The 14403-nt window shown below is 42.8% G+C and overlaps 1 protein-coding gene across 4 annotated transcripts in view; it reads right to left on the bottom strand.

The window, feature by feature from the left end:
• Positions 1-14403, bottom strand: part of AHI1 (Abelson helper integration site 1) — a 181670-nt gene that overhangs the window by 129075 nt on the left and 38192 nt on the right. For all 4 annotated transcript variants that reach the window (XR_008597506.1, XR_008597507.1, XM_054986316.1 and 1 more), the window contains exon 12: positions 9252-9375. Coding sequence is in view for 2 of the 4 variants with exons in the window: in XM_054986316.1 (XP_054842291.1) it covers positions 9252-9375 (124 nt within the window). In the remaining 2 variants the exon portion in view is untranslated. The remainder of the gene's footprint in view (positions 1-9251; positions 9376-14403) is intronic.

Consider the following 14403-nt stretch of genomic DNA (forward strand, 5'->3'; position numbering starts at 1 on the left):
TTGGAAAGTCTAGGCCGCAGGCCTGCGCTTTTAGAGGCCTGGGAGGTGGCTAGTCCTGCCTTTGCTGACATTCTGCCATCCAGACTCCTGGGCATTTCTCTTTCACTGGCCTGTTAAGAGGCCTAGAAGGGGCTGAGGCCTGGGAATTTGGAAAGTCTACGCTGCAGGCTTACACTCTTTGAGGCCTGTAAGGTGGCTAGGCCTGCCTTTGCTGACATTCTGCCAGCCAGGCCCTTGGGCCTTCTCTCTTTCACTAGCCTGTTGAGAGGACCAAAAGAGGGCCAGGGCCTGTAAGTCTCGCATTGCTAAGCTGCAGCTTTGAGCCTTCTGAGGCCTGGGATTCAGCTGGGGTTTGCTGTTAATAATGTTGCCACCAACAGAAATTTTCCTGCCTAAAGGAGAAATGAAAGTGAAAGTGCACCTCACAAATCCTGGCTGAAAGAGAAATAAAGGAGGGCTCCCTTTTATTTACAGCAAGATGGCTCTGAGGCTTCTGCTACTCTTTTCTCCTCCCTCCTTCCTTTTGTGGCCCCCGTTTCCCACAGGATCAGTCTTACCACGGTTCAGTCGGGGCTGCCGGGGTTGGAGCAGGTCCTCTGCTGCTGCTGGAGGCTGCTCCTTCCAAACCTGAGAGAGTTCCCAATAATATCGGTCTGTACAACAGGCTACAGTGGACTCAAACCCAACACCCTCTGGCCATCTGAAGGGGGGTTCCTCCCAACCCGAAGGTGGGGAACCTCGGTGGAGTTTTGCGGTTGTGGCAGTGGAACCTAGGAGTAACCTAGGGCCGTTGGCTCTAATGCTTGCCTTCACTTTGAGCAAAATGGGGGTGAGGTAGGTGGTAGGGCCTTTCCTTTCCCCTGCGAGCTCCGCACTGCCTGTGGCCTCAGCCTCCCTGAGTACTGGGATTACAGGCACATGCCGCCACACCTGGCTCATCTCTGGCAGTTTCTTCTTCACGGGGATCACTGCGCTCTGCAGAACGTTGCTGAAGACGTCCTGCTCAGATGGCAGGGCCAGAAAGACTGGTGATTCCAGGGACAAGCCCCTCCCCTCCAGGATCAAAATCAGCTGACTGACCCTGCCTTCGGAGAAGAGGAGCTATATCCCAAAAGTAAGGACTGCCCCACTCCTAGGACCATCAGAGAATGAAGCAACTTTGACTAGTCCTGAATGTATCCAGAACCAACTTTTAAGGCATATTTTAGCCCTTCCTAAGCGCTTGCTGAAACTGGAATTGATGATGAAAGCTGAAACTGGAATCTCCTCTATCAGGGCACGAGCTCATTTAACAATCATAAAATACGTGATAAGAAATAAAAACACCCCTTTTGCCCAAATCTCTGGGTTAGCAATCGACCCTTCCAAATCAATTATACTTTCTATCAACATTACACATCTAACCAAAGAAAAAATCTGCTCAAAATACAATTATCAATGGGCAGGTAATTATCTACCATACCTCGGAATCAATATTCCTCTTAATTTGAACCACCTAATAAAATACAATCACTTGCAAAAAATCAGAGAAATAAAAAACGATATTCTCAACTGGAACAAACAGCAAAATACATGGTATGACAGATGCTTAATTAAAGCATTCATCCTTCCAAAAATAATTTTTCTTTTTTGTACCATTCCAGTATCATTCCCTCTAGACACAATGAAACAATGGCAAGCTATACTTAATAACTTTCTATGGAGCTACAAAAGACCAAGATCCCGTTGTAGGATCTTTTCGGATCCTATAACAGAAGACCATCAACAGAGGCCTTAATTACCCAGACATAATATCACATGCAAATTCCATTCACCTTACCAACATAATAGAGATGCTAGGGGAAAAAAGAACATCCAGATTGGATTCAAATTCTAAAACATCTCCACCACCCTATGACAATACAAGAATTATTGTGGAGCAAACGTAGCTCTTGTCCAACTCAAATAAACACAAACATATTTTTGATGGAAATAATCAAAGTTTGGAATACATAGACATCAAAAATAATCCCAAATATTTCACGACTCTCCACATTCTTATCACAGGACTGGTTTCCACCTAGAAAACATCAAGTAATCTGTAATTATTAGAGACAACTCAACATCACAAGATTAACAGATATAGCGACAAACAAAGGAATATTAACAAAAGATGAAATGGAAAAGAGAGCAAACAAAACTATCTCCTGGTTTACGTATCTTCAACTCTCACACATGGCAATACAAATACAATTAACTGAAATACTACACAAACCCATAACAGATTTTGGTATTGACCTATAAGGCCCTGTGCGGACTGGGACCAGCGTATCTACGGGACCGTCTCTCCCCATATATTCCCCAGAGGACACTCCAATCAGGGGAGAAACAGCTGTTGGTGGCCCCTGGCCCCAAGGAGGCCCGCCTAGCCTTGACTACAGCCAGGGCCTTTTCAGTCCTGGCTCCCACCTGGTGGAACACTCTGTCTGCTGAAATCAGGGCCCAGCAGGACCTACTATCTTTTTGCTGGGCCTGCAAGACAGAGTTGTTCCGCCAGGCATATGGTTGAGGCTGGGCCTCCGCCGGCCTGGAAAAAAGGGTAAAACCCTCCCTGTGAAGGCTGTCCATCCCCCTGTTTTAAATGTATTGTTTTTAATTAACATGAATTTTTAATTGTATTTTAATTGTATTTTTAATATGTTGTTATCCGCCCTGAGCCCGCTCGCGGGGAGGGCGGAATACAAATTTGAAATAAATAAATAAATAAAATTTTGAAAACATATTAGACCACCCAAATCCAATTAGAAAAGGCCTCATCTCTAAAATCTATAAAATTAACATCCAATCCAGTAAACTCAAAAATACAAACCTCCAGATTTAATGGCAACAGGACTGTTACTCACCACTAACACCAGACTATTGGGGGGGAGGTTGGTCTCCAAGAGTACTCAACTCTCAAATAATCAATAAAAAGCTCCAAACATACAAAATCATTACATGATGGTACTACACACTAAAAAAAAAAAAATCTGCAATTTCATCATCTTATCCACCCTTGTGCTGGAGGAAATGTGGAAAAAATGGATCATTTGCTCACTGCTGGTGGCAATGTCCAGTACGAAGCAAATTTTGGAAGGATGTACTACAACATATCTGTCAAATAACAAATTACAAGATCCCACTGACACTTCAAATAATTCTCCTTGATCTATGATAAAATATCAAAATCCCAACGATAAGACGTGATCTCATAACCAGCCTGCTGGTAGCTGCAAAAACACTGATTGCTTCAAGCCAGAATAAGTTAAAAACCCTCAATAAACCAATGGTATTTAGAAGTATGGTGTCACTTTATCATCGAAAAGGTAACAGCCTTCATCAATCCAATACATTCCCCAAAACAACAAGATTTTATGATAAATGGCTACCTTTTTTCGAACACATCAATAAAAAAGACTTACAAACTCCAAACCAATTATACCAACATATTCTTAACTCGTAAACAGTTCAAATGTGAAAATATCACAATGACAACATGTAATACATTCAAGTAAAAGAAAAAAAGGAAAACATATGAACGACCAATTAGAATGATGGTTGTTGTGGATTTTCCGGGCTGTATAGCCATGGTCTTGGCATTGTAGTTCCTGATGTTTCGCCAGCAGCTGTGGCTGGCAGCTGTGGACAAGTTTACATCGGGACCACAAAGCATAGCATCCAGACAAGAATAAAAGAACATGAAAGACACTGCAGACTTGGCCATCCGGAAAAATCAGCAGTGGCTGAACATAGCCTAACTCAAACAGGACACAGTATCCTATTCCAGGACACTAAAATACTGGACAACACTTCCAACTACTTTGTCAGACTGCACAGTGAAGCCATTGAAATTCATAAGCATAAGCACAATTTCAACAGGAAAGAAGAGACTTTAAGAATGAATAGAGCATGGTTTCCAGCCCTGAAAAACACCAGGCTAACAAAACACTCTATACCCGACAATAGCCCTGCAGAGAAGATTAGTACATCAAGCACCAATCCATATGCAAAAGAACCTCCTCAGGATATAGTGAAGACTCCTGCCATTAGCATTCCACACCCTGGGAAACTCTTACAGGATGACTCAGCTCAACCCCACCCCTCCTGAGTAGATATAAATGACCTGCCAACATCTTTTCCACACTGTGACACTGAGAGATCTCTGTCTTTTGGTGCTACACCTCTGAAGATGCCAGCCACAGCTGCTGGCGAAACGTCAGGAACTACAATGCCAAGACTACGGCTATACAGCCTGGAAAATCCACAACAACCATCGTTCTCCGGCCGTGAAAGCCTTCGACAATATATTAGACCAATTAGAATATCTAGGTTTAATGTATATAGTTATCTTAGTAAAGTTTACTTCAATGAATGTACTTCCTATTATGTATAATTATCCTCACTGTATATGAATACTAGGGGTATGCTGCGGGAAAATATTCAGTTTTCCCGCTTCGGGTAAACCCGAAGTGGGAAAATGATTTGGAATAACCCGGTGTTATTGGAATCGCTTCGATATGCTTCTTAATGATTCAGAGCATACCGAAGTGATCCCCACCTCCCCCGAGCCCCCCTTCCCCCAACCCCAACCCCACTTACCTTTCCCGAAGGCTGGAACTGGCGCCTCTGCTGCTGCGGCGGCCAGCAGGGCGGCAACAAAGGCTGCAGCTGGTGCCTCCGCCGCCTGCGCTGCCACTTCGGCCTCTGAGGTGGCTGGCAGGGCGGCATTGAGCGCTGAGGCTGCCTTGCCTGCCACTGTGGAGGCCGAAGTGGCGGGCGGCAAGGTGGCAGCGAATGCCGGTGGCCGCTGTGGGGGCTGGCAGGGCAGCAGGGAAGGCCGCAGCCGGCACCTCTGCTGCCCGCGCCATTGCTTTGACCTCCGCAGCGGCCAGCAGGGAAGACCGCTGCTTCCACCACCAAGTAAGTGGGGCGGTGGTGGGAGGGAGAGCGCTCTTTAAAAAGGCCCCGAAGCTTCCCAAAGCAATCTGTATTGCTTTGGAAAGTTTTGATTTGGTATTTCCGAATCAGGGCCATCATACTGGCCCCAATTTGGAAATACCAAATCTTTACAAATTGGGACCGGTTCGGGTTTTTTGCCCAAACCGGGAACCCGAAGCACACACCCCTAGTTAATAACTTATCTAATAGGATTGAAAAAAATAAATAAAAACACTAGAGTTAACATGCTTAGTCAACAATTCGTAAACGAGTTATCTAAAGATCCACAGCGTCTTGTGTTTCATGACAGTATACATCCCAGATATTCCATCCCCAACTATCTTTTGGGTTTGGCAATTGACACCTTTGAAATCAGGAACTAGATATATGATTTTGAAGCAAAGATAGATTGTACATCAATTACAAATTGAAAGGCAGCACCCTGGTACAAATTAATTAAACACGATCACTCTATTCACAGTTGTGATAAGAAAGATAATAGCACCTATGGCAACTAGCGGGGAACCTAGATAGATAATTTTTTATCATATGGTTTTAGGATATTATTTGCTGTAGTTGTACTGCACAGCTAATTTCCAGTTATAAATTCTTTGGCTCAGGCACCATTGCTATGAATAGCAGCAATCTTATACAGCTTCCTTTCCTTTTACTGGGATGTGTAAAGGACAATTTCCTGGTGGACTGTTTCCCAGGAAAGCTACAGGACAGATGTTGTGCTCCCTAGGATTTGACAGTATAGGACAGAAAGGAGTTCCCAGGACAGAGATGAGAGAAAGGCGCCATGTATATTGTGGAGCATAGGTAAGTATAAATGAAATTTTCTGGCTCCTGATAAAACTTCTAGTTGAGTTCTTCAGTTGCTGAAAAATACACAGAAACATTCATGGAGGATCTGTAATTCATATTTAGAAAAGAGTGGAACCCTTGATTAAAGTCTCTGAATAAAGACTATAGAGGTGCACCTCTAGATTTCCCAACCTGTTTTCCTAAGAAGCACAAGCAGTATTCAGACCCACCCGAAAAATACAACAGATGCTACGATCAGCAAAAGACAGTAGAGACCCCCTCACCTCTGCAGGAGTATACCGTATACCCTGCAGCTGTGGACAAGTTTACATCGGGACCACAAAGCGTAGCATCCAGAAAAGAATAAAAGAACATGAAAGACACTGCAGACTTGGACAACCTGAAAAATCAGCAGTGGCTGAACATAGCCTAACTCAAACAGGGCACAGTATCTTATTCCAGGACACCAAAATACTGGACAACACTTCCAACTACTTTGTCAGACTGCACAGGGAAGCCATTGAAATTCACAAGCATAAGCAAAAATTAAATAGGAAAGAAGAAACCTTAAGAATGAACAGAGCATGGTTTCCAGTTCTGAAAAACACCAGGCTAACAAAACACTCTACACCCGACAATAGCCCTGCAGGGAAGATTAGCACATCAAGCCCCAATCCATATGCAAAAGAACCTCCTCAGGATACAGTGAAGCCTCCCGCCATTAGCATTCCACACCCTGGGAAACTCTTACAGGATGACTCAGCTCAACCCCACCCCTCCTGAGTAGATACAAATGACCTGCCAACATCTTTTCCACACTGTGACACTGAGAGATCTCTGTCTTTTGGTGCTACACCTCTGAAGATGCCAGCCACAGCTGCTGGCGAAACGTCAGGAACTACAATGCCAAGACCACGGCAATACAGCCCGGAAAACCCACAACAACCATCGTTCTCCGGCCGTGAAAGCCTTCGACAATACACAGTAGAGATGGGCATGAAATGGAACATGAACCAAAAAAACCCATGAACCGACCCAGTTCGTGGTTCGCGAACCAGCGGTTCATGGAAGCTCATTTTCATGAACTTCCAAACTGGTCTGCTGATTCGTTTGGTTCGTTTTAAAGAGCAATGCCCCTTTCCGTGCTGCTGCAAAGTGGCATGGAAAGGGGCATTTAAATCCGCGGATCAGCAGCTGATCATTTAAACAGCGGGGCTTGGCTGCCCGGCCAGGAATTCCCAGCCGGCCAGCCAAGCCTCACCTGCAGTTTAAATGGCCCTTTCCCCGCCGCTCAGAGCGGCGAACTGGTTTGCAAACTTGCACCAGTTCATGGAAGTTCGTGGTTCATGAAAATGCACGACCCACGAACCGCATGATTCACTTTTTTCATGGTTTGTGCCCACCTCTATTAAAGAGACAGTGACTTATGCAAAGCCATCCAGCATGCTTCACAGCTGAGAGATTATCTGAAATTGGATCTTCTCAGTGAAATAGTCTGTTTACCACATTTGTTTACTCTTTGGGAAAAGATGTGTAAGTCAGTAATCAAGTACATGCAAAGCATTCTGAGCTCTGGCACTGGCATCTTCAAGTGCTGGGGAAAAGAGCACAGAGCTAGATGGACCAATGGGCTGGTACAGTATTAGGGAACTTCATAGCTTTGTATGTTCTCACTTGTTTTAACTGTATACGGACACAGAAAAGAGTGAGCAGGGAGGAATAACACAGGATGTGTGTTCTATTTCAGAATTTCACATTATTATTAATACTACATGTCACCTAGTCTTAGCATGGCTTCCCTGTTCATATTCTCTGCACTACAGAAAATGAAAACTCTTGGCAACCACTCTTCCTCCCCCACACAGAATCGGTCTCACCTGTCATTTGGGATACCTGAGCCCCAACTGATAACACCATCATTCTGTGCACCAGTTTAAAACTGATTCTTCCATTTAATTAAAAATGTATTTTATATCTTGAGAACCAGTTTGGTATAGTGGTTAAGAGTGGCAGAACCCTAATCCGGAGAACTGAGTTTGATTCCACACTCCTCCGCTTGAAGCCCACTGGGTGACTTTGGGTCAGACACAGCTTTTCCAGAGCTCTTCCAGCCCACTTCACAGGGTGATTGTTGTGGGGATAACAACAACATACTTTGTAAACCGCTCTGAGTGGGCATTAAGTTGTCCGGAAGTGTGACATATAAATAGAATGTTGTTGTTGTCGTTGTTACTAAAAATCACATTCTGACAGGCAGCAGGTTTTAGTCCAACAATTATGACGTTGTGAGAACTTAAAATGCTATGTAGGCTTTTCAAGGCCCAGCTATGTTGAGAACAGGATGGAATTGGGTAATAAAGGCTTGCAAAAGGTGTGGTATGCCATATTAATATTTTAAATATGCATATACATCATTTTAAAGTGTAGGTTCACAGCATCCACAGACACACATGCACTCGGAGTGTATTTGTACCTTCCACTAGCTAAGAGACAAATTATCCCCTACTTATTCCTCCTCCTCCTGCAACCATCTTTTGCTGTTCTGGGCAAGTATGAAATTATAATGCTCAAAAAGCAGCAGCATTACTTCTAAATACGAGAAGTAGAACACTCAAATGTGGGAAGGGGTCCAAGTCCACTATTTGAAATAAAACTCTTCTAAGCAGGCAGATTCACTTCTAAAAAAAGGGGCACAGCAAACCTGCTGGTGAGGGCTGGGCCTCCTTTTTGAATGACAAGCTAGAGTCATTCCCTATCAGCGGCTGTGTTCAGGAGTAAGCATCCTCTCTGGTCACTTCATGCCAACTTTATTATTCATAAGCAACTTTATTATTCATGAGTCCCCCCACCTTCCTGTCATTTTCTATTCACAGTAGTTAAAACTGGAGTGTCTGCTGGCAGCTACTTTGAGGAGCTGGCCCTTTTCCTAGCTGGATGGGCCATAATGGGAGCTCTCTAGTTGGCACAGACAGCTGCCAATCAAGCGTGGAGGCCTCAGACTGGGGGCAACCAAACAACTGCCACCATTGCCTGGGCGATGGATTGAATGGCGCCAAAGTGTCTGGCTTCCAGAACCGACAACGGAAGTCGTTTGTTTCGTAAAAACGTGGCCCTACAGAAGGTGTTTCTTTGACTAGGAACCAGCCGTTCCGTCCAGAATTTTGTTCCGTAGTTCGTTTCATGCCCATTTCTAATCATGAGAGTTGCCTTCATTATTTTTATGAACAACACCCATTTATTTATACAAAACAGAGCATCTTCTTATGGTCAGGTACTTTTCCCTTAGCATTTTCAGCTTCATCCCATTCTTATTCAGTTTTTCAAAGGCTATAGCACTGCTTTAATCTTCAAGACATCACATACAAACAAACCAAATTTTACTGAAATGCATGGTTACATTGCTTCATGACAAGAACAAAAAGAGGCAATTACACAATAAATGCACGCTCTACGTAAAAATTTAAAGGCCAAACTCAGTTTATACTAACCTTGCAGTGCCATCTGAGGATGCAGTAAGGAGATGTTCATTATCTTTTGACCAGCAAAGATCATACACAATGTTCAAATGCCCATAAAATTCCCTCAAGTGCTGTCCTGAAGGAATTTCATACACTAATCAGAACACAAAAAAAAGTTTAGGAATACAAGCAACTGTGCAATTATTAATATTAAAGACAGTATAAGAGATTATTTGCTTTCATAAAGAACTTTAAAAGTATGATTCTATCAAAATTAAATTCTCCACAGTGTACAACTGATATTTGCAATAATTCTAACTATAAAGTTAGATATTGTCCCAAGGTCAAATAACTCGCTATGTAACGACTGAATTCCACTGGGTCATCTAATCCAACTCCCTGCACAATGCAGGAAATTCAGTTACCTCCCCCCCCACACACACACCCAGTGACCCTTACTGCATGCCCAGAAGATGGCTAAAGCCTTGTAAAGGGCCCTGTCCCCTCTGTTTGCCTTTCCTTACCGAAACCAAAGTCTGAATACTGTTGTTTGCCTAACAGTGACCCCTAGGGTCATAGAATCACAGGGTTGGAAGGGAACTCCAGGGTCATCTAGTCCAACCCCTGCACAATGCAGGAAATCCACAACTACCTCCCCACCACACACACCCAGTTACCCTTACTTCACGCCCAGAAGATGGCAAAAAACCGTCAGTATTCCTGGCCAAACTGGCCTGGGGAAAATTGCTGTCTGACCTCAAGGTGGCAATTGGCCTTACCCTGAGCATGTAATAAGAAGCCGTGAGAACTAAGCATTGATGTAACCCTTACTCCCTCCCTCTCATGATCTGCCTAGGTTCAGAGAATCAGCATTGCTGTCAGATGGCCATCTAGCCTCTGCTTAAAAACTTCCAAAGACGGAGAGCTTACCACCTCCCAAGGAAACCTGTTCCACTGATGGACCACTCTAACTGTCAAGAAGTTCTTCCTAATGTTTAGCCAAAAACTCTTTTAATTTAAACTGGTTGGTTCTGGTCCAACGTTCTGGGACAGAGGAAAACAACTCCATGCCATCTTCTATATGACAGCCCTTCAAGTACTTGAAGATGGTTATCATATCACCTCTGAGTTGTCTCCTCTCCAAGCGAAACATACCAAGCTCATTCAACCTTTCCTCATAGGACTTAGTCTCCAGACCCCTCACCATCTTCGTTGTCCTCCTCTGGACACGTTCCAGCTTATCTATATCCTTCTGAAACTGTGGTGCCCAAAACTGAACACAATACTCTAGGTGAGGTATAACCAGAGCAGAGTAGAGCGATACCATCACTTCGTGTGATCTGGACACTATGCTTCTGTTGATACAGCCCAAAATCGCATTTGCCTTTTTAGCTACCACATCACACTGCTGATGCATGTTCAGTGTATGGTCTACTAAGATGCTTAGATCCTTTTCGCACATAATACTGCCAGGACAAGTCTCCCTCATCCTATAATTACGCATTTGATTTTGCATTTATCTCTGTTGAAATTCATTTTATTTATATTTAGTTTTCCAGACTGTCAAGATCATCCTGTATCCTGACTCTGTCTTCTACCATATTTGCTACCCCTCCCAATTTAGGATCATCTGCAAATTTAATAAGCATTCCCTCTATTCTTTCATCCAAATCATTTATAAAAATGTTGAACAGAACAGGTCCCAGGACCGATCCCTGAGCCACTCCACTTGTTACCTCCGAGAGGATGAGGAACCATTAACAAGCACTCTTTGGGTGCAATCTGTCAACCAATTACAGATCCATCTAACAGTAATAGGATCCAAACTACATTTTACCAATTTGTCAACAAAGATATTATGGCTTATCAAAAGCCTTACTGAAATCGAGATAAACTACATCTACAGCAGTCCCTGATCCAGCAAGGTAGTAACTTTCTCAAAAGGTTAGTCTGACATTACTTGTTCTTGAGAAACCCATGCTGGCTCTTAGTAATCACAGCCATCCTTTCTAAATGCTCAAGGACTGACTGTTTGATGATTTGCTCTAAAACTTTTCCAGGTACAGACGTCAAGCTGACGGGTTGGTATCCTCCTTTTTCTCCTTCTTGAAGAGGGGGGCAACATTTGCCCACTTGCAATCTTCTGGCACCTTGCCTGTTCTCAAAAATAATGGAAAGAGGCTCAGAGATCACATCTATGAGTTCTTTTAGTATCCTTGGATGCAGTTCATCTGGCCCTGAGGACTTAGTTTCATTTAAAGAAACTAGGGGCTTATGTACTGCCCCTATGTCAATCCTAGGGGTAGAATTGTCATGTTGAGGACCATTTCCCTTGCAGAAGACTGAGGAAAAGTAGTTTTACCCTCTCTTCATCACCTGTTACAATTTCACTTTCCTGTCCCTGCAATGGGCCGACCATGTCTTTGCTCTTTTTCTTATTTTTAACATAAGCAAAGAACCGGTTTTTTTGTTGTTTTTAGCATCTCTTGCTAGCCTAAGCACATACTGAGCTTTAGCTTTTCTAGCGCTCTACCTACAGGCACTGGTCATTTGTTTATATTCATCCATGGTTATAAGGCCCTCCTTCCATTTCCTAAATTAGACTTTTTTAGTTCTCAATTCATTAGAAAGCTGTTTATGGAGCCATCTTGGCTTCTTTAGGCTCCTCCCATTTTTCCTTCTCTTAGAAATCGTTTGTGATTGCGCTTTCAATATTTCACCTTTAAGAAAATCCCACCCCTCTTAAGATTCCTTCTCTTTAAGTATTTCTGACCACAGGATTCTACCCAGCATAACTTCCAGTTTGTTAAAATTTGCTTTCCTGAAGTCCAACCTATATGTCTGACTACGTACAGCTTTTCCCTTCCCCAAGACTGTAAATTCCAAAATTACATGGTCACTGCTACCCAGGGTGCCCATTACTTTCATTTTATCAACCAGTTCTTCGCTGTTGCTGAGAATCAGGTCCAAGATAGCAGAATCCCTTGTTTCCCTCTCTACTTTCTGAAAAATGAAGTTGTCAGCAAGACAAGTCAGGAATTTATTTGACCTTTCATGCCTACTGCATCCCATCTCTTTGTAAAGTATAATTTGTTCTAGGAGTTTCTCATCCAAGTCCTCCACCTGGCTTGGTGGTCTATAGCAGACTCCTACCATAATATCACTATTATTTCTTACTCCTTTTATTTTCACCCAGAGACTCTCAACTGAACTTCCATGCTCAGATACATGTATTTCCTCAAAGTATCTATCTCCTTTACATAAAATGCTACTCCTCCCCCCTTCCTTACTTGTCTATTTCTTTTGAACAAGTTGTATCCCTCAATCCTAGTATTCCAATTTTGAGTGTCATTCCACCAAGTTTCAGTAATGCCTGTTATGTCATAGTCCCTTTCCTGTATTAGGACTTCAAGTTCTTCCTGCTTGTTTCCCATACTCTGTGCAATACTGCAGAGACATTATAATCCATGAGTTATAAGCCCTGAGGTTTTTGTTTCTGTGCTTACCTGTGAGTTAATGTTTCCTAGCATATGTTTCGCTCCCTGCAAATCTACAGTATTCTCATCTCCAGTTTGAATTTTTGTCTCTCCTGCCCATAGGATTTAGTTTAAAGCCCTTCTTATCAGGTTTACCAGGCTCTTACCGAACACATTTTTTCCTACCCTCGTGAGTAGCAAACCATCTCTGGATAGAAGAGCTTCACTACGGAAGTGTAAGCCATAGTCCAAAAAATCAAACCTTTCCTGATGACACCATCTGCATAGCCAGTCATTTATTTGCAGTATTCTTCTTTCCCTTCATAAACCATGGCCTTCGACAGGAAGAACTGATCAAAACACAACCTGTGCTCCCAAGTTCTGAACCTTTTTAGTCTCTTTTAATGCATTCTGGACTGTGCTGGGCAATATCATTTGTTCCTACATGGATCAGAAAGAAGGGATAATAATCTGTGGCCTTGATGAGTCTTCCTACACTTTCTGTCACATCCTGTATGAGTGCACCTGGCAGACAGCATACCTTTCAAGATGACAAGGCCAGTCAGCACACTTTACCCTCTACCCCTCTCAATAGGGGATCCCCAATTACCCGCACACGCCTTCTCCTATTTTGGGGAACAGAAGTTTGAGTCCTCTCATCCACAAGGGCCTGAGAAATTTCCTCCAAGGTTCAAGGAGGCTGGGGGAGTATAGAGGCAGTAGGGAAGTGCCAAGTTCCATTAAATGCAGAAACAGTTCCAATTAGATGTACCATTATTTGTTATGTTCCATTCATTTCTGTTGCACATTCCCCCTCCAGGTTTTCTTTTATAACACTCCCTATAACTGCATAATTACTGTTCTTTTTGACCATGTTGCCCTAATTTTTCCTTAAATTCCTGTTTCAGCAAACCCTTTATGCAACCATCCCTGCATGTCTACACTGATGCCTTCTACAGTATTATAGCCACTTTTCTTCATTACACCTTTATCCAGTCTTTCCTTCAGCCTTTGTTTCCAATTCAGAATAAAGTGTGGGAACAGATACAATAAAAAAAGAAAACTCATAACAAGACACAGTGCAAGCTACCTTTATAACTGAAATGACTGATGCATATACCATCAAAATTGAAAACTAGTTGAACCATCAATCTTATCCCTCCTCCATTCCATACTCTGGAAGCTTGCCAATCTTTTTTATTTTTAAAATATATAAATATTCACTCATCACCTTGATTTTTATTAAAAGACAACACAATTTATATTATCAGAATTGTTTAAGAAGAGAGAAGTATTCTTGATGTCACAGACATCAGCAAACCAAAAGTATTCATAGCTGCCTTCTGCTGCATTTTCAGTGCTCAGTCCCAGAGAGGAATTATAGTGACGACACATCCAAATCAACCCAACTACGGTAAAATATTGTATCTGTCTTCACCTAAAGTCTACCTGGCTTGGATTATAAACTGTCTAAGAAAGGACTGTGACTTCCATAAGACATACAACACTAGATAAACATTCAACAATTTTTGGACATGGGTGAAGATGAAAGATTAAGTGACTCATGATTGTCCAAACAACCACTTGTATTGAACCAAAAGAAATGAGACAAGTGTCAGCCTGCTGTGTGATTTCTCTTCCTATCAATCAAAATTGGGCATGGTAAGAAGAGCTTATACACCACTTAGCAGCACATGAACTACCTT

The sequence above is a fragment of the Eublepharis macularius genome, chromosome 1 (assembly GCF_028583425.1).
Source record: "Eublepharis macularius isolate TG4126 chromosome 1, MPM_Emac_v1.0, whole genome shotgun sequence".
NCBI lineage: Eukaryota > Metazoa > Chordata > Lepidosauria > Squamata > Eublepharidae > Eublepharis > Eublepharis macularius.